Source organism: Tupaia chinensis, unplaced genomic scaffold (genome assembly GCF_000334495.1).
Source record: "Tupaia chinensis unplaced genomic scaffold, TupChi_1.0 Scaffold000056_1, whole genome shotgun sequence".
Classification (NCBI taxonomy): domain Eukaryota; kingdom Metazoa; phylum Chordata; class Mammalia; order Scandentia; family Tupaiidae; genus Tupaia; species Tupaia belangeri.
The window spans coordinates 1,726,928-1,746,489 of NW_006159514.1; the positions used below are offsets into that span (position 1 = coordinate 1,726,928).

At 36.8% G+C, this 19,562-nt stretch overlaps 1 protein-coding gene across 2 annotated transcripts in view; it reads left to right on the plus strand.

The window, feature by feature from the left end:
• Positions 1-19,562, plus strand: part of TLK1 (tousled like kinase 1) — a 121,805-nt gene that overhangs the window by 64,361 nt on the left and 37,882 nt on the right. The window contains exons 7-11 of one of the 2 annotated variants that reach the window (XM_006141487.3): positions 970-1,062; positions 3,874-3,984; positions 4,094-4,230; positions 7,456-7,644; positions 14,088-14,154. In XM_006141487.3, the coding sequence (XP_006141549.1) occupies positions 970-1,062; positions 3,874-3,984; positions 4,094-4,230; positions 7,456-7,644; positions 14,088-14,154 (597 nt within the window). The remainder of the gene's footprint in view (positions 1-969; positions 1,063-3,873; positions 3,985-4,093; positions 4,231-7,455; positions 7,645-14,087; positions 14,155-19,562) is intronic. The other variant, XM_014592115.2, reaches the window with a different exon arrangement.

The window sequence follows — 19,562 nt, forward strand, 5'->3', positions numbered from 1 at the left end:
GAGGATAAATTGTAAATGTTCTCACCACCAAAAAATGATACGTGTGTGTTACATAGCTTGGTTTAACCATTCCACAATGCACACATCAAAATATTATACACCATAAATATTATATACAATTTTTACTTACCGATAAAAATAACTTTTTTTTATTGCTTTAGGGCATGTGTGCTCACCAGAGAAAGTGAGCAAATACCCTCCAGTGGAGATTGGTCACACAGCATTCAAATTTTTCTCATTTCTTCATCCCAGCAGGATCTGGGGCATGTGTACACACCTGCCCAGTCTTTTTTAAGCTGAAACCAAAATTGAAACCACTGTCAGCCATGTGGGATGCAGTTCCCAATGCACAATACTTAACCAGTGCACTATGAGGCCAGCCTACAATAAAAAGATTTACTTAAAAAAAAAAAAAAAATTCCAGCGAAGAGTGTGTGTACTCGCCAGAGAGAGATGGATGGGAAGTGAAGAAAACTTTCTCCCTAAAGGGGCATGATAATGCCCCAATCCTTCTCCATTTCTCCATCTTGTTGGAATTTAGGACACACATACACATGTACCCACTGTGTTTTTCATGCCCACAAGACCAGGACTCTCACCACATGGTGAGCCGTGTGGGATCTAGCTTCCTTAACCATCAGGCCATGGGACTGACCCTAAAAGACCAAAACTTTTTTAAAAAGTTTTTGCAAAGGTTAAAAGTCAGCTAGAGTGATATATAGCAAAAAGCTGGCTAGATTGAATTGTAATGAAGACATCAAATTCTAAATAGTTCACATTTTAAATGTTTCTTTGTAAGTTTATAGCATTTATACTTCTGAAGTTACTATAACTTAAGACATTACTAAGTCTTTTTGGATACTGTTTACACATAAACACACACATACTCTTTTTTACTTTCTAAAGTCACTCTTTGTTTGCATGCAGCAATATATGATGGAGATAATAAAATAACTTTCTTTCATTTAGACTGATCTCACAATGCTAAAATTAGCAGCATTAGAAAGTAATAAAAACCAAGACCTGGAAAAGAAGGAAGGTCGGATAGATGATTTGCTCAGGGTAAGTAATATAGAGGGGGAAAAATTGAGTATGAAATGTTTGGCAACAGTGGAATTATTGAGATAATGTAGGCATTCCTCAGTGTCCTTGGGGACTTGTTTCCAGGATCCCCTGTGGAGTCCAAAATCCAAGGATGCTCAAACCTATTATGGAAAATAACAGTATTTGCCTGTAACCTATGCACGTCTTCCTCTATACTTTACATTGTCACTTGATGAGTTCCAGTACCCAATACAATATAAATGCTGTATAAATAGTTGTTATACCATATTGTTTAGGGAATAATGATAAAGTCTATACACGTTCAGTAAAGACATACCAGTTTTTTTTTGGGGGGGGGGAGGCTTTTGCTATAGGGCGCGTGCACTCGCCAGACAAACAGAGACAGAGAGAGAAAGTAAGAAATCAACCCCCAGGAGGGATGGTCACGCCGCAATCCCTTCTCCTCCATTCTCCTCTCGGGATCTTGGGCATGCACGCCTGCGTGCCCAGCATGAGTTTTAAGCCACTGGGTCCGGGACTCGAACTGTAGTCAGCTACATGAGAGTTCAGTGGCATAGCCATTACGCTAACTGCTGGTCCCAACAGACCAGTTTTTTTCCAATTATTTTTTATATCTGACTGGTTTCGTTTTGTAAAAATGACTATAACTGGGGCCCAGACTGTGATGTGGCAGTAACACAAAAGGACACACATGTAGGAAGTGCCTGGTTTATAAGCTGGGTCCTCCCCGTGTATTCTAATCACATGTCTACGATTTAGGTTGGCTGAGCGTGGATCGTGGCATCAAGACCATGTTAGGAGTGCTTCCTTCTCCCACTGTGTGTGTGCGTGTGTGCGTGTCTCTTTCTCATGGAAGAAATAAACTTTGAAAAATCTGTAGCTCTGGGCCAACAGGTGACATGGTGATTAAGGTGCTGGACTCCCACATGGCTGACCACAGTCTAAGTCATAGACCTGACAATTTAAAAATCATGCTGGGCACATGTGCGTGTGTGACCAAAATCCCAGGAGGAGAATGGAGAAGAGAATGTGGCGTGATCATTCCCCTGGCAGGAGATTTCTCACTTTCACTCTCTCTGTCTCTTCAGTTAGTGCATGTGCCCTATGGCAAAAACATTTAAAAAAATTAAAAATTCTGTAGTTGGAAACAAACAAATTTTATCTGGTAGGGTAGCATCTGATGCAAAATACCACCTTTAAAATTAAAACATTTTATTAACTCTTAAAGTGTGGATTGAGAAATAGCTGGTGAAATAGAAGGAAGTTTATAAAGTGTTTTTATATGATTGGCTATCTTAAAATATCCATTTCAAGTTAATTTTAAAGTTAATTTACTTTGTTATATGCATCACTAAATTGTGATACCATAGGTATCACAGGACATAAATGCATCCTGTATTCCTGTAAGGTTTTTTTTTTTTTTTTTTTTTTTGGGGGAGGGGTTTTTTTTTTTTTTTTGTTGTTGTTGTTGCTGTAGGGCATGTATTCTTGCCAGAGAGACAGAAAGCGAGAAATCATCGCCGGGGGATAGCTATGCTGCAGTCCCTTCTCCTCCATTCTCTTCTTGGAATCTTGGACATGCACGCATATGCACCTGGCATGAGTTTTAAGCTGCCAGGTCCAGGACTCAAATTGCTGTCAACTATGTGGGAGTCCAGCACACAACCATTATGCTGTCTGCTGGTCCCGCCTGTGAGATTTTTGATGAATACTTTTTTTAAAGTTTATTCTTCCATGAGAGAGACAGATAGACATCCCAACAGAGCCTCACACTGATGCACCTGCATCCTTGACCAGTGTGGGTCATAGGCGTGTATCTCCATGCTGTGTACAGGGAGGCCTTAGGATGCAAACCCAGGACCTTGCTATATGGGTTCAGCATTACAGTACATTGAGTTATTGCTACATCACCAGCAGCCCTCATGGAAACTTTTATTTGCAATGCATCTTATTGTATACTTACAATGTATAAAATACAAAGCTGTAGTTCTTAACCCTTTGCTGCTCGTTAGAATCACTAGATGGAAAGGGCACAAGTACTGGTGACTAGAAGCATCAGTATTATGGGGGAACTTGTTAGAAATGGAAAATTTCAGGCGCTTCCCCAGAACTACAAATTCAGATACTCAGGAGGTGGGTCCTAGCCATCTGGCTTTTAAGGCTTTTGCCATAGTAAGTGTATGCTGGCCAGAAAGAGGTGAAGGGAAAGTGAGAAATCATCCCCCTGAGGGGGTTACCAGTCTGCAGTCCCTTCTCCATTCTCCTCCTTTTGGGCACACAACACACACATGCCTGGTGTGATTTTTAAACCACCAGGTCTGGAACTCAAACCATGATCAGACTAGTGAAAGTCCAGTGCCTTACCCACTGTATCTCCTGGTGGCCCTGCCATCTGTCTTCTAAGAAGCCCCCCAAGTTACTCTCTTGCCACTCTACTATTTTAAGTGTTAAGCATTTCATAGACCATATTTTAGTTATTTTTAATTAAGTGAGGTAGATAGTGTGCCCTTATTTCAAAGTAAGGAAACTGAACTTAGGTGCAGATAACTTACTTAGCCAAAGTGTGTCTTTGAATGTATGGAGTATGGATGCACATTCTGTGTCCTTTCCACAAATAATTAAGTAGCATTCAACAGTATTAGCTCATTATACAGACCTTTTTTTGTTTGGGGGACGTTTTTTAGTATCATTAGCAAATATTTACTCTTATTAATCCTCTCACTCTAATCTATTCAGAATATTTAAATATTTCTAAACTTTTCATAAAGACAAATTCTAAACCATTTGCATTTTCTCCTTATGTTGTAGGCTAACTGTGATCTCAGACGGCAAATAGATGAACAGCAAAAATTACTTGAAAAATATAAAGAACGATTAAATAAATGTATATCAATGAGTAAGAAACTTCTTATTGAAAAGGTAAATTCAAAGTTCAGTAAATTTTTACCTTCACTAACTCCTTTTGCCTTGTATGCTTTTAAAATGTAATGAATTGAGTAATGATTTCTTTTGTTTGTTTTTTTTTCAGAGTACACAAGAAAAACTGTCAAGTAGAGAGAAGAGTATGCAGGATAGATTACGCCTTGGGCACTTTACAACAGTTAGACATGGCGCTTCATTTACTGAACAATGGACAGATGGTTTTGCATTTCAGAATCTTGTGAAGTTAGTCATTCTTACGTTTTGAAAAATTTAGTATTCATTTGAGTTTTTAATACTTTAAAAGATAAATTAGGAATGGAATTATATTCTGCATCTATCTCCTCCTTACTATTTAAATCTTGAAATCAGGAGTTAGCACATATGAAGGGACTATGAAACAGAGGTATTATAATTTTAGTTTTAGCAGACTAGTTTAATTAACATTCATCTATAGAATGTAATATATTACCCTATATCTGACTTTTTAGAATATAGGCTATCCTAGTTTCATAGGTGATACTTTGAGAGAACTATTGAAAATTTAATTTTCACTGGAAGACCTGTGTGTATGTGTGTGTGTGTCTATCTCTTGGGATTTTCTATGTAGTTTTTTTTTCCCATTCCCCAAGTGTGTCCCTTGACTACTGTCTGTTTCTAAGGTGTGTGTGCTTGCTGGAGATACAGAGAAAGAGAAAAACGAAGTGAGAAATACCCCCCCAGTGGAGATGGCCATGCCACAATCCCTTCTCTTTCCATTTACCTCTTGGAATTTGGGGCATACGTGCACATGTGCCTGGCATGAGTTTTAAGCTGCTGGATCTGGGACTTAAACTGCGGTTGACTACATGGGAGTCCAGCAACATAACCATTAAACCATCCACTGGTCCCTGGACTTTTGTTTTTTGCAGTAGATAACAGTAACTCACAAATCAGTTGAACTAATCATGCAGCTTTAGCATTTCTGAGGTAAACTTTGAAACATTGAAATCATTGTTTCTGTATTGTTTTTTGAGTTCTGGTGAGTAGGTAAGGATAGGATAGGTTGACTGTTGATGTGGTGAGGAGATAGGACCTATGCCACTCCCCCCCTTTTTTTTTTTCTTAAAAACTTGTAAAAATCTGAGAGGCAACAGTAGTGGCAGTGTCTACCTCAGCTCTCCCAGAGTCAATCCAGTATGGAAAAAGAAGGGAAAGCCTTTATTTCACATGGTATCACATCACTACTGCCTTTTCCCACGATTTGCCACAAAATAACCTCTCTCTCAGCCCATTTACTCATTTACTCCGCTTCTGCTCGGCACAGCTGTGCTTAGGTCTGAGGTAAATCACAGCAAAGGGCAGTGTCCTTGCAGTGCTAGGGAATTGGGCTTTTAGTGCTTTGGCTAATGGAAGCTGTTAAAGGTTTATATGCAGTGTGTGTGATCAGAATTAAATTGTAAAACAATAACTGATGCTAATATGGAAATAATTTTGGACAGAGTATATATTGTTGCCAGTTACAATGGAGAGGGATGCAAATGAACGATTAAAGCTTGAACTGAGATATAAAAAATGTGAAAGTGGAGAGCAAGTAGTAGATTATAGATAGAAACCATATTTTTTAGTGTTCTGTAAGAATCTCTGCTGCTAAACCCAGACCTGCAATTGTCCTGTAATAAAAGAGAGGGTTACATAACCAGTGTGCATGAAGTCTGCCGTTAATTTCAGTTTCTCCATTCAGCTGTCAAGCTATTATTTGCTTATCTTTTTTTTTCCCTAATCTTTGCTATAGGGTGTGTGTACCTGGCAGAGAGAGACAGAGACAGAGAGAGAGAGAGGGAAAGTGAAGTAATTCTTGACTTACCATTAGAATTTTAATCATTAGAATTCTTGCCTTTCATTGTATTTATAGCATATTGATTACACTCCAAAATAGTTTTAACTCTTTTTAATAACTGAAATTATTTCTATTTCTAAATGAAAACTGAAGCCTTGTTCTTGATTCGCTATTACTGAGATTTTTTTTTCTTTACTCTTATTTGCTTATCTAAATAACTAGAATCTTCTTGATCCATTCACTCTCATTATATTCTGCTATCTCTTGCTGGATCCACAGGGAAAAGGCCCATTCTACATCAGTGGATTAGGAACTCTATAGTTCTGGTTAAAATAATGGGGGGAAAGGGAAAATAGAACCTTTAATTTGCTCAAAATCAAAATACTAGAATCATGGAATGTAAATGTTTTGTTTTGTCTTTGGCATGGCGAGATAAACTAAAAGGGTCCATGATTACTATTCAGACATGCTGAAGGTATTATATGATGGGATGACTTTAAAAGCTTTACCATTTCCTACATGATACCCTAAGGAAATTGCTGAACTCAAAACCTATATTTTTATAATAAACATGATATCTGTAAGTGTTTAGAATTAGTGGACAGTTTGTAAAGTTGTTTTAAATTATTGAACGAGAAACATTAATAATTTTACTTTTATTATTTGTCCATTTTTCAAAGCTGTTTCAATTTTTTTTTTGCTATTTCCTTGTTTCTTTTCCTTAAATTTTCAAAATTCCTTTTTCTCCCTAAATTCTTTTTTTCCGTAAATTTCTTTTATTAAGGTCAGTTTTTGTTTTATTCCAAAATATCAGCTATGCATTTTCAATATATATTTTTTTTTTTGGAGAGGTTTTCGCTATAGGGTACGTGTGCTCGCCAGACAGACAGAGAGAGACATAGAGACAGAAAGCGAGAAATCACCCCCCGGGGGGATGGTCACGCCGCAATCCCTTCTCCTCCATTCTCCTCGGGATCTTGGGCACGTACGCACACGCGCCCGGTGTGAGTTCCAAGCCACCGGGTCCAGGACGCGAACCGTGGTCGACTATGTGGGAATCCAGTGACATAGCCATTACGCTAATTGCTGGTACCCTCAATATTTCTTTTTGACAGAGGCACATGTATTGTATAATATGACACTTTTCACATGAAATTCATATTTGCCTGTTGTAAACTTGTCTTTGGATGCCAAGTGATGAGATGCATGTACGAAATCTACCCCACACTTAGCTGTTATTTATATTTTTTCAACTATTAATTGAGCACCTGGTATGTATCGATTACTATGCTGAGTATTAGGGACACATTAAGAGATGGAATAAATATGTTCTCTGTGCTTAATGAAGTGATGCAGTCTAATCAGTCACATTCTGCTGAAGAATTCATAGGAATGATATTTGTTAGAAAGGAGGAGGTGGGAAATGCATGGTACCATGAGATTATATTTGGCAGTACAACTTTGTCCAAGGGTTTAATTAACATCTCACTTATACATGGTAGTTTCAGATAAGACCTGAAGGGTGGATATATTTGTTGGTTCACAAGAGTGGTCCTACAATGATTTTTTCATGTCTTTTTAATTTATTATTTTCATTCTTTAACTGTGACAAGTACTAGAAGGTTAATACGGTTTTGTTTATTTTTGCACAGGCAGCAAGAGTGGGTGAATCAGCAAAGGGAAGATATTGAAAGGCAAAGGAAACTTCTAGCCAAACGCAAACCTCCAACAGCTAATAATTCTCAGGCACCCTCTACCAATTCTGAACCCAAACAAAGGAAAAATAAAGCAGTCAATGGAGCAGAAAATGATCCATTTGTTAGACCAAACTTACCACAACTGTAAGCCTTCATTTAAAATTTTCCTTTTTTAAAAAGTGTTGTCAGTGAGCTTGAATGTTAGTAATGCATATTACTTATAATTACTTTAATACTTAAATAGCAAAAATAGTTACTGCCAAGCCCAGCTGCAGTGTTGCAAGAGAGGCTGGTGCTACATGGGAGGCCCAGTTCAGACTCGAGACCAAACCGAACAGGCTGGAGGGCAGGGACATGTGCCTATTATTCTGGCTAGCTGGGAGGCTGGGCAGGGGCAGAGGCAGAGCCAGAGAATTGTAGCGGTGATTCCCTGTCAAGGGTACCCCTTTCCCCCTACCTTCAACCTTCCCTCCCTCCCCCTCCTCCTCTCAGCCCAGGCCATCCCTTCCATGCTGTCTGTCTTATTAAAACAAACAAAACCCCAAAATTAGTTATTCCTAGAAAGGGAAGCAGGACTAAAAGTGTAACTGAATTATTATGCCTCAACATCTGAATTCTACCTTTTTAAGTGGAGACTTAGCAATTATCTTTGAAAACCAAGACTTAAGTTGCTAAAGATGAGACTGGAAGCCATGTCAGTTCGTTTGGCTATTCCAACTCAGTATACCTGTTAATGTTCTCTTTTCTGAGAGAATGTTAATTTAAGTAATGTGACTGATAGATATTTTTTCAACCTATGAAAACAATTCTTTACTGGGTTACAGGTATGGTTTTTCCTTTTCTACTTTTGTTTCCTAAATTTCCTGTTTCAATCAATTAATTCTTATAATTTAGAAGACAAAGATATTTTTTAAAATAGTTATGCGCTAGGACCAGCAAGCAGTTAGCTGTGTTGCAGAACTCCATGTAGTCAACCGTGGTTCGAGTCCTGGACCCAGTGGCTTAAACTCTCGCCGGGCGTGTGTGCATGCATGGCCAAATTCCCAAGAGAAGAATGGAGAAGGGATTGTGGTGTGGCCATGCCTCCCGGGGGGTGATTTCTTGCTTTCTATCTCTGTCTCTCTCTGTCTTTCTGGTGAGCACCCACGCTCTATAGCAAAAACCTCTTTTAAAAAAATAGCTACGCGCTTATTGTAGACATTTTTGAAAACATGAAAAAAAATGTAGACTATGTTTCCACCCCACAGAGAATACTATTAAAATTCCAAAAAGTATATATTGAATGTTAAAAAAAAAGATCAGGAAGCAAATCTCAATAGATTTCAAAAAATTGAAAGTTTTTGTGAAGAATAATACTGTTTCTTCTTAAATGTTTGGTAGAACTCCTAGGTGAAAATTATTGATATCAAACAATATGTTCAATGACTGCATTGGAATTAAAGTAGGAATCAGGAACAAAAAGGTGGTAGAAATGTCTCGATGAAAAGGAGAAAATACTTTGAAATGAATGATAGCAAAAGGGCTCCATTGCTAAGTTTGAAAGATAACACCTCTTAGGTCATTGGAAAAGTCATGGTACATTTTTGCACAGAAAAATACATCATGGCTTTTCTGGCAACAAAATAAAGTTTTATCTACAGGGTAAATCATTGTCTTAAGAAAAATTAAAATTTGAAAAAGCATCTTTTGGAAAAAAAGAAAAAATGAATGGCCATCACCCGAAAGGAAAGAGCAGTACTGCTGCATATAGCTATTAAAAGGAAAACAAAGTATTATGAATGGCTTACATTTGAAATTTTTGTGAAATAACATGTTTCCAGAAAAATACAGTTGAGCCAAACTGCCACTTACAAGAAATAAATTCCAGCAGTTGAAGAAACAGGATCTGTACCTTTGATTTAAAAACAAACAAACAAACAAAAACAAAACTCTAGGTCTGGATGACTTCATCTAAGAATTCTGCCAAGCATTTCCAGAGACATAGTGCTAGTCTTAAAACTTTTTTGACAGAGAGGTAGAAATACTTCCAAGTTATTTTATGAAGTAGCATAATCTCAATTACAAAGCTCAACAATGACTTCTAAAAGGAAAGGTAGAGGTTACAGATACGTCTCACTCAGGAAAATAAACTTTGTCCTTTACAGTTTGAATTATCTTCCTTTCTCTTACTGAATTACTCTGTAGTAGGACTGTAGGACTTCTAGACAGTATTGAACAGGAGTACAAGTAGTCATTCTTGTCTTGTTCTCAATCCTATAGGGAAATCATTCAGTCTTTGACCATTAAGGATGATGCTAGTTGTCTGCTTTTAGCTGGTTATAAGGTTGAAGTTGTATTCCTAGTTGTTTGGGCAAGCTAGTCTCATTCTCGCCATCTCCTACTCACAATAAAAAAAATTAGATCCTCAATGGATGGCTCATGGTTATTTATTTATTTATTTTAATTGCCAGAGGGAACCATGTGCTCTTCATAGAGAGAGGAGAGCACCTGTTGGATGTGGTCATGTCAAAATCCCTTCTCCTGCATTTCTCCATCCCGTTGGGATTTGGATTACATACACACACCTGCCTGGCATGTTTCTCAAACTATCAAGGCCAGGATTCTCACCATGGGTAGCCATGTGGGATCCAGTATCTTCCACCTCTAGGCTGTGAGGCTGGTCCTACCATCCTACATACCTATTAAAGTCATGTAAAACACTTTTAAAATTAAAAATAAAATTCTCATTTACTCAAGACTCATTGTGGAAGATTATCAAGGGTTACTGTTATATGTAGGTATACATAATAAAATACCATAATGTAGTCAAATATAAGATAAGATTCATGTAGGACGAGATGGCTGTAGTTTTACATTATCTATGAATAAAAGATTTGCTAAAAAATTTAACCAGCTGACTTGTTTGAGAGGGTAACTCTGTTTTTTTAAAGCATTATAAAAATACAAGAATAACTGATAATTAAATGTCACTAATGTTAATGTTATCCTAGCTTAGCTCTTTTCTTTCCATGTAATGTAATTCTGTTTCTTTAAAGAGGGTTATTTTAAGATCTTTTAACTAAATACATAGATTCTTTGAAAACATTCTTCATTAATGCAGATAGACAGCAGAGATTCTGAAAAAAACTACTATATGTCAAATACTTCATAATAGAGAGATGCAAAGAAGTACATATATGAAAAATGGCTCTTGCCATTTAGGGGTTTACATTCTAGTTGTTGAGATAAGACCTGAAATATGAACTCTTACACTAGGATCAGTGAACTCCAAAGTTATGAATATATAAAACTCTCTAGGGAGAGTTTTTATAACTTCTTACAGATACATTTTTTTAAAAAATATCTATGATTATAAAGTATTAATAGTAAAAATCACTGCCCTGGAAAGTCAGCAGCCTACCAACCCAAGAAGACACAATAGCCATCCCCAAAACTGTAGGAGCCCTGGCCATCTGCATGTGTAGGAGCTCTATAATTTTGCATGACACTCATACTTCTTCAGAGAACTCAAGTCCTGTACTGACTTTAGTTTGTAAATACCAAACTTTTGTACAGGATCTGGGCTTTGCATGTGCCCAGTGTGCTTTCAGGCCCACTTAGGACTGGACCTACTGTCAGCCATGTGACTTCAGCACTGCAGTTCAGCTTGCTATTGACTTTGCCAACAGACTGGGCTAAGATTAGCATATTTGTAAAAAGTTAGTCTGAGTCCATCCTATGGTCTGCTAGAGGACTTAAAACCATATTTTAAAGATTAAAAAATTATGATACTGTTATACAGGCAATTAAATTTCTATGCATGGCATATATATACCCAGAAACTATTTGCCAACCTTCCTGTGGCTTTTCTTTACTAGGTCATGGTATTACAGCTTGAACGTGCCTTATTTGAAATGCTTGGTTCCTGAAGTATTCCAGATTTCTTCTGGTTTAAGAATTTTATCATGTGTATAATGAGATAGGTTGGGGATGTGACCCAAGTTTAATACGAAATTTTGTTTCATACACACTTTGTACATAGTCTACAGTATTTTTGTATTACAGTGTTTTCTGCTGCTACCTGTTATGTGAAGAGGAGGATATAATTTTTTACTTTTGTGGCATCAAATCAGTGCTCAAGAAATTCTTTTTAAGAATTACTTCCTTTATTTTATTTATTATTATATTTTTAACTTGACCCAGAGTGAGACACAGAGGGAGAGAAAGCAAGCCGCCAGATCTGGAACTTGAACCGTGATCAGCCATGCAGGAATCAGTGCCCCTAACCACAACGTCACCTGCTGGCCAAACAATTTCAACTTCTTTTTCTTTTTTAGAGAGAGATTTTTGCTATAGAGCATGTGCGCTTGCCAGAGAGACAGACAGAAAGCAAGAAATCACTCCCCAGGGAGGATGGCCACACCACAATCCCTTCTCTAATCACTCTTGGGATCTTTGTCTGCACATGCATATGCCAGGTGTGAGTTTAAGCCACTGGGTCAGGAACCAGAACCACAGTGGACTATGTGGGAGTCATGCCATTTGCTGGTTCCAGTGCTCAAAAGTTAGTTTGAGTCCATCCTATGGTCTGCTAGAGGACTTAAAACCATATTTTAAAGATTAAAAAATTATGATACTGTTATACAGGCAATTAGTTAATATAATTAATATAACAGGCAATTTCTGATTTTAGTTTATTTCAGATGAGGGATGTTCAGCTTGTATCAATGTTGGTTTCCTAACCTCATATTTTGGTATCACCTTTCCCCTTTTCCCTTTCTCACCCCGTCACATTTAAACATTTAATTCTGTAAATTTACTTTAAGCAACTGCTACAGCTGTCAACTATTGCTGTATTAAGTGTCATAAAATCCAGTGTTTATACCATCCACGGACTGGGTCAAGAGATTTACTTTTTTTTAAATCATTTTGTTTTTTTTTTTTTTAGGTCTAAAGGTGTTTCTAGTAGAATACAAACTGAATTTTTTTGGTTTCTCTTTGTTTCCTTTGACTTTAATTAGCATCCAATCAAAGGGAAATAGCAACTATACTGAATGTTACTGAAGGACTTGAACCACACATGTACACATGACATCTCAGCTAGGAGCTTAACCACATACCCGCAGAACAGATGAGTAATAAGGACCTGAATATAACAGATAAAAGCAGTTCTTTTAAAATTGTGATGTGAAATGGGAATCGTTTTGATGTGGAATGATTTTTTTTTCCTTTATCAAAATACAGAATCATTTTTTCTTAGGAAGTATTATAACGTGTAAGTCTTATTATAGTTCTCTCTATTTTAAACTGTTTCTTGAAGTTATTTAAGAATATTCAAAGTCAATAGTAAAATATCCATAAAGCATCTTCAGTTTTTAATATCTATTTTAAGAATGTGAAGCAATAGAATTTGGTACTTTGTACAGTTTTCAGTTATTTGTCTTTTCTGTTCACTCTTAACACATTCAAACAGATGGGGAAAATATCTTTTAGTTTTTTGGGGTTTTTTTTGAAATTTTCTTCATCATCATCTTTTTTTTTTTAACCTTGACCAGAGAAAGACAAAGAGAGAAAGGGAGAAAGCAAGCCAGCAGGTCTGAGACTCAAACTGTTATCGGCCATGTGGGAGTCTAGTGCCTTAATCACCATGCTACCTGCTGGCCTGCCTTTTCTCTTCTTTAAAACTAGTACCCAAACGGGACCAGCAGTTGGTGTAGTGGCTATGTCGCTGTCCTCCCATATAGTTGACCATGGTTTGAATCCCAGACCCAGTGGCTTAAACTCAAGCTGAGCGCATGTGCGTGCGTGTCTAAGATCCCGAAAGGTGAATGGAGGAGAAGGGATTGCGGCATGACCATCCTCCCGGGGGCTGATTTCTTGCTTTCTGTCTCTCTGTCTTTTTGGCAAGTGCACACGCCCTATAGCAAAACCTCTCCAAAAAAAAAAAAAGCTAGTACCCAAACTGGATTAATTTTATTTGCAGTGATTTCCCATTATTCTTAGAGTCAAATTGAGGTTTTTTATTTGGTTTGCAAGTCTGTACATGATCTGGCCCTCTTCTCGCCTCTCTTCTACTGGTTACAAACTCTTCCAACTATCATTTAACACTCCAAGACTTTTCTTACCTTAGGGTTTCTGCATCCATGTAGCCTGTGTCTGGAATGTACTCCCCCAAATCTTCTTGTGGTTGTCTTTATAATGTTTAAGTCAAGGTCACCTTGCTAATACTTAGTCCAAATTAGTCCAGTTATTATCATACTGTCCATTTTGTTTATAACATTAACTGTTACTTAAAATTATTTTACTGCTTCATTAAATTTTTTTTTTACCATTATATAATGTAGGCACAAATGAAAATTTAAGGAGAAATGGTCTTGTTTTTAATTTGTCCTTAGGATATAAATTCTAGAACATCATTTGATGTATAATACTAATTAAATAGTCTGTGTATTTTAAATGTATTCTGAAGACTATCTTAAAGGATTTTGGGGCTTATATATTTTGAGTTCAAATTGTCAAATTTGATTAGTTTTATCATATTTAGCTAGCTGTTAATAAATACTAAGTATTAATCTCAACATGCAGAATTAAAATTTTACTTTTGACAGGTTGACTTTGGCAGAATATCATGAACAAGAAGAAATTTTCAAACTTAGACTAGGACATCTCAAAAAGGTACGTGAATTATATGCTGAGATTTTAGTTTAATCTCTCACCAGAGTTTGTGGAGAGTTGTGTCATAAGGCTTTTATATTAAGAACCCACAATTTAAGGAGAATTACAAAAAACTTTATACCAAAAGGTGCATTAAAGTTGCATTTTATGTGGGGTACATTAAAATAATACTTCTTAACCTTGTACACAACCTAAAAATAGGAAATACTGATATACCTTGTCTGTAGAGTGGAGTTAGAACTCCAAGGTCTTTAGATTATTCTGAAGTTCTACTTCATAAGAAAATGTTTCATTTTTAGCATGTAATATAAAAAAGGCATATTGTTTGTGTCCATTTTATATTAAATTGAAATAGCAGTTATAAATAAATAGAAAACTTTTCTCTGGCTTAACTTTTAAGTGTTAAATGCTTGATTAAATTTTCCAATTAAAATATGCACATAAAGGCATTTAAATTTAAATCAGTAATAGTGTAAAGTGATATAATTTAGGAAAAAAGTTGCTATGTGTTATTGTAGTAAATTTTTATATTTTATAATCTTACACTTGCTTGTGAACTCCAAAATTGTAATCAGTCTGTTGTTTTTAATAGGTCTTAGTTTTAATTCAGGCTATTTCAGAGAAGTGGTAATAATCAAGTAAATGCCCCTCCCAGTGAAGTTACTTTGACCCAGTTTTTAAATTTGCTTTCTGCTTGTCAGGTTATTTATTTATTTGTTAGTAGTCTGAGTTGTAGCTGAATTGAATTAGCAAACTAACTGAGGATAGCGTCCATGAAGTCCTCTCCCTAGGGTAGCAGTGAGGTAGGCCAGAGAAACCCATTCAAGTAACAGCTACTATCACAAGATTCACTGATTTGGTTTTGAAATGTCATCAGTATGCTGGGGACCCCTGCCATTTGATGACAGGGCATAGAAAATATTGAAAATTTTTATATTCTTTTTAATTCTACGCGGATGTGTGTATATATATATATATATACACACACACATATACATAGAATTTGCATTGGTGTCCTTCACTAGGCCTTATCTATCACTGCTCAGAAAGCTTCAACCCAGACTTCTTGAATAGTGAATACCAAAATGACTTATTTTGTTCTTTTTTTTTAAGTTTATTATGTTCTGTTGTAATTAATTGTTGTTTTTTTTTTTTCTTTGAGATATAGTAGACAACTTCAGTTTATTCTCAATAACAGATAGACTTATGGAACTAAATAATATATACTGCTTACTCAACCAAACTGTTTGACAATGAATTCACAAGGGCTCATGTCTAATGTCCCATGTAAAGATTTACCACTTATTTTCTAACCAGATCTTGGCAATGAAAGGATACTAAATATATACTTGGTTTTGTAGATACTAAATATATACATGGAGTATTGATGTAAGATTACTTTCACATAAAATAGCAAATTTTGGGACCAGCAGTTAGTGTAATGGCTATGTCACTGAACTCTGATGTAGCTGACCATGGTTCGAGTCCCAGATCCGGTGGCTTAAACTCACGCCGGGCACATGTGTGTGCGTGCTTGCCCAAGATCCTGAGAGAATGGAGGAGAAGGGATTGCGAAAACCTCTCCCACCTCCCCCCCAAAATAGAAAAATTTAATTTTAAATTCTTTATACTGATGATATTTTACATGTGTGCCCTATTTTGTGAAAATCTGTTTTAAAATCTAAAGTTATAAAACAGTTAAATCAGGGGCTAGCAAACGGTGTAATAGTTATGTCACTGAACTCTCATATGGTTGACCACAGTTCAAGTTCCAGATCCAATAGCTTAAAACTCATGCTAGGCACATGTGGGTGTGTGCTCATAATCGTGGGAGGAGAATGAGGGAGAGGGGATTGCAACATGGCCATCCTCATGGTGGGGGGGTGGGGTGGGGGAGTGATTTCTCGCTTTCTGTCCTTATGACCAAAAAAAAAATAGTTAAATTAGGAATTGGTTATTTGTATTGCAAAAATATAATTTGCAAGTGCTTTAAAAGGAGGGTTTGCTTCTCTTTTTGGTAAGTGGGCGTTTGGTTGAAGTTTGTTTTCCTGGTACTTTGAAAATATTTGGTTTCTATGAAAAATACTTTTATTAGGTGAAATATCTTCATATGTATAAATAACTGTATTATAATACTACACTTTATCTTCTAACCTCCATTTTATCCTCTTTCCCAGTGCTTGACTTCTGCATATTTACTTACCCTCTAATAATTATCTTCTCTATAATCTATTTCTTTTTTCTCCTAGCTTTTATCAGATTTACAGAGCAGTCCTTAATTTCTAACTTTAACTTCTTAACTAATTTACAACATAATTTGTTTTTTCTTTGACCTCCATCATGGGATATTTGGGAGAGTGAATCGACTAATAATGCTGAAACTCATGTCTTGAATACTCACGATTTCTTTTGAGAGACTTATTTTGGGTGAGAAGGATGACTGCATTATAAAGTCATTAATAGTACATACAAGGAAGAAAATAGTATAACCATTGTTGCTAGAGCACAAATAAATAGCAGCTGCCTAGTTACAACTGGACATTAATTTTTGGGTTAAACAAAAATAATAAGCAATAAAAATAAGTTATTTGGTTTTCTAAAACATAGTTGGAAAATAGGTCATTAAAAGCAGGTCATTTGGGACCAGCAAATGGTAGTGGTTATGTCACTGGATTTCCACATGGCCGACCACAGTTCCAAGTCCCAGACTCGGCTGCTTGAAACTCATGGGCCAGCCCATGCGTGGCCTGGTGTTTTAAGGTGGATCAACCCCACGTGGTAGATTGTGCAGTTACACTCTTGGACCCAAAAGCTTGAGAAACACACTAGACCTGTGTGTGCATGCCCAAAATCCCAAGAGGAGACTAAAGGAGAAAGGATCCCGGTGTAGCCATCCTCCCTGGGGAGTGATTTAGCAGATTCAGTCTCTATCTCTCTCTGTCTCTCTGGTGAGTGCACATGCCCTTTAGCAAAAATCTCTCCCCAAAAAAATGTTTTAAAATTAAAAAAAAATAAGAGGTCTTCCTGTTTTCTAAAAAAAAAAGAGATTAGGCAGACTTTTAGGTTTTTGCCATAGGGCTCATGCACGAGAGACAGGGAAAGTGAAAAATCACCTCCCAGGAGGGTAGCCACTCCACAGTCCCTTCTCTTGGAATTTCGAGTACATGCGCAACACACACCCTGCATGATTTTCAGGCCACTAGGTCTGGAACTTGAACCATGGTTGGCTATGTAGGAGTCCAGTGCCTTAACCTTCACAACACCTGCTAGCCCTGAGACTAGGCAGATTAAAACATAGAAGACAGCTTGAATAAAGAGAAAAGGTGTTACCTCCTCTATCTTATCAGTTCCCCCCGCTCCTAGGTTTATTACGCTGCATGCACTATACCCCAACTTAGAAGTATGTAGTTTCTGTTGTAGGTCGGATCCGAGCTGATCTGTGAATGTTTGGTGTCCATTATAACCTGCACAGGAAATGAGCTGTACTATGTCAAGTTGATTTAGGGTTTAGATTTGGACCCTGCCATACTTTTGAATTAGCAAGGCTGATTCTCATTCTTTCTCTCTCTCTCTCTCTCATGAACTGTTCCCATGAAGCAGAATTAATTATTAGATTAAATTTTTTAACCCCAAAGAAGAAAATTTCCTTCATAGAGTAAGGCCATGCATGCCATATGGACATATGACAATAGAAAACCTATTTACTTTTTGTTAAAGTAGATAATTATGATAGATATTATATTTCATAATGATATTCACAATCATTGAAAGTAAATTGAAATTTGGAAAAATATGTTTACCATTGAATAAATCATACAGTTCAGTTTCCATTTGATGGTACTCTGTAGGGTTAGAAAAAAATGGTAAGTCCAGGGCCAACCTGTGGCCTGTGAGGCAGCTGAATTCCATATGGACCCAGTGGCTTGGGAAACATGCCTGTTGCATGGACATGCATGCCTGATATCTCGAAAAAAGGAGAGAGAGAAAAGGATTGTGGTGTAGCATTTCCCCATGGGGGGTTCTTTCTCCCTGTCCCACTCCCTCTGTCTAGCACATATCTCCTGGGAAATTTTTTGAAAAAGGCAAAGAAAAATGATGAATAAATCAAAAGCTTCAGGTGTAAGTATTATAGAGTAAGGAATGGGAGAGACAGAAACCTCTAAATGTAAGTACGTAGCTAAAATAAACAGATGTTTCTGCCTAACACCAAAAAGTAATATAAACTTCCTTAAGGGCTTATTTTTCCTTCTGGGAGTAGGAAGGTCACGTACAGCATTTTTAAATTTCCCCCCACTGTATCAAGAATTCCTTCAGCTAATGCGCATTTGGGTTGTTAAGAGTTTGAGTTCATACTGTTATTACTAACTCATTCACTAACTGATTCGTTTCTACAGCCTGAGTGATAGTGTTATGATTGAAATTCCACTCTCCCATTTTTGTTTTGTTTTTAATATACTGTAGGTCATGTGCACTCATCGAGCAGAACAGAGAAAGAACAAGAGAAAGTGAGAAAGCATCCCTACCCCACCAAGGGGGCTGGCCATACCACAATCTCCTCTCCTTCATTCTTCTCTCAGAATTTTGGGTTCATACACACACGTGCCTGTGTTTTTTTTTCAAGCCACCTGGTCTGAGACTCAAACAGCAGTAAGCCATGTAGGATCCAGCCTCCCTAAACCACCATACCACCAGCTGGTCCTGAATTCCCATTTCAAGAAAATCACATAATATTGCATAATTGTAGACTGAAGTTTTAGCCATTTTTGAGTGAACATTGATTTACCTTTCTGAATGCCAAGATGTTAGAGGTAATACAGCGTGGAAGTGATGAAGCTGGAGCCTGAACCTTCTCTCACTCCTGTTTCAGTGGCTGTATGCTTTATTACCTAAGTCTCTTTGTAGAGGAATAGCAAGTTGATTCTTTGTGTTCAGAAGAATTAACTAACTTGTAGCTTTCACCACATCTCACAATATTGAGAGTGTTTGCTTTTTCTAAAATTCTTTGGAATAATGCTTCTTTATTTTCATTATAGACAAACTAGAACAATTTTTTGTTAATTGTTTTCCACACATTCTTTTTCTTACATATTTTATTCTTTGGGATTTATGTTAGTGAGTGTTCTGTCACCATTTCTTTATTGTTAACTATATATTGATTCTCATTCTAAACTTATTTCTAAGATGAACAGAGAAAGCACTTTTTCTGTAAAACGTGTAAATACTCTAAAACTGTGTATATATCCTAAGGATTTCACAGAGTAGAATAAAACTATATAATAAAATGCAAATCACCTGTGAAACTTTCAAAAAGAAAAGGTCACTTTTGTTACCCATAATTATGTACAAACTGCCCCAAGTATCATGTATTAAAAGCTTATTTTGGGTTGTCGGAAAAGTCATGACGTATT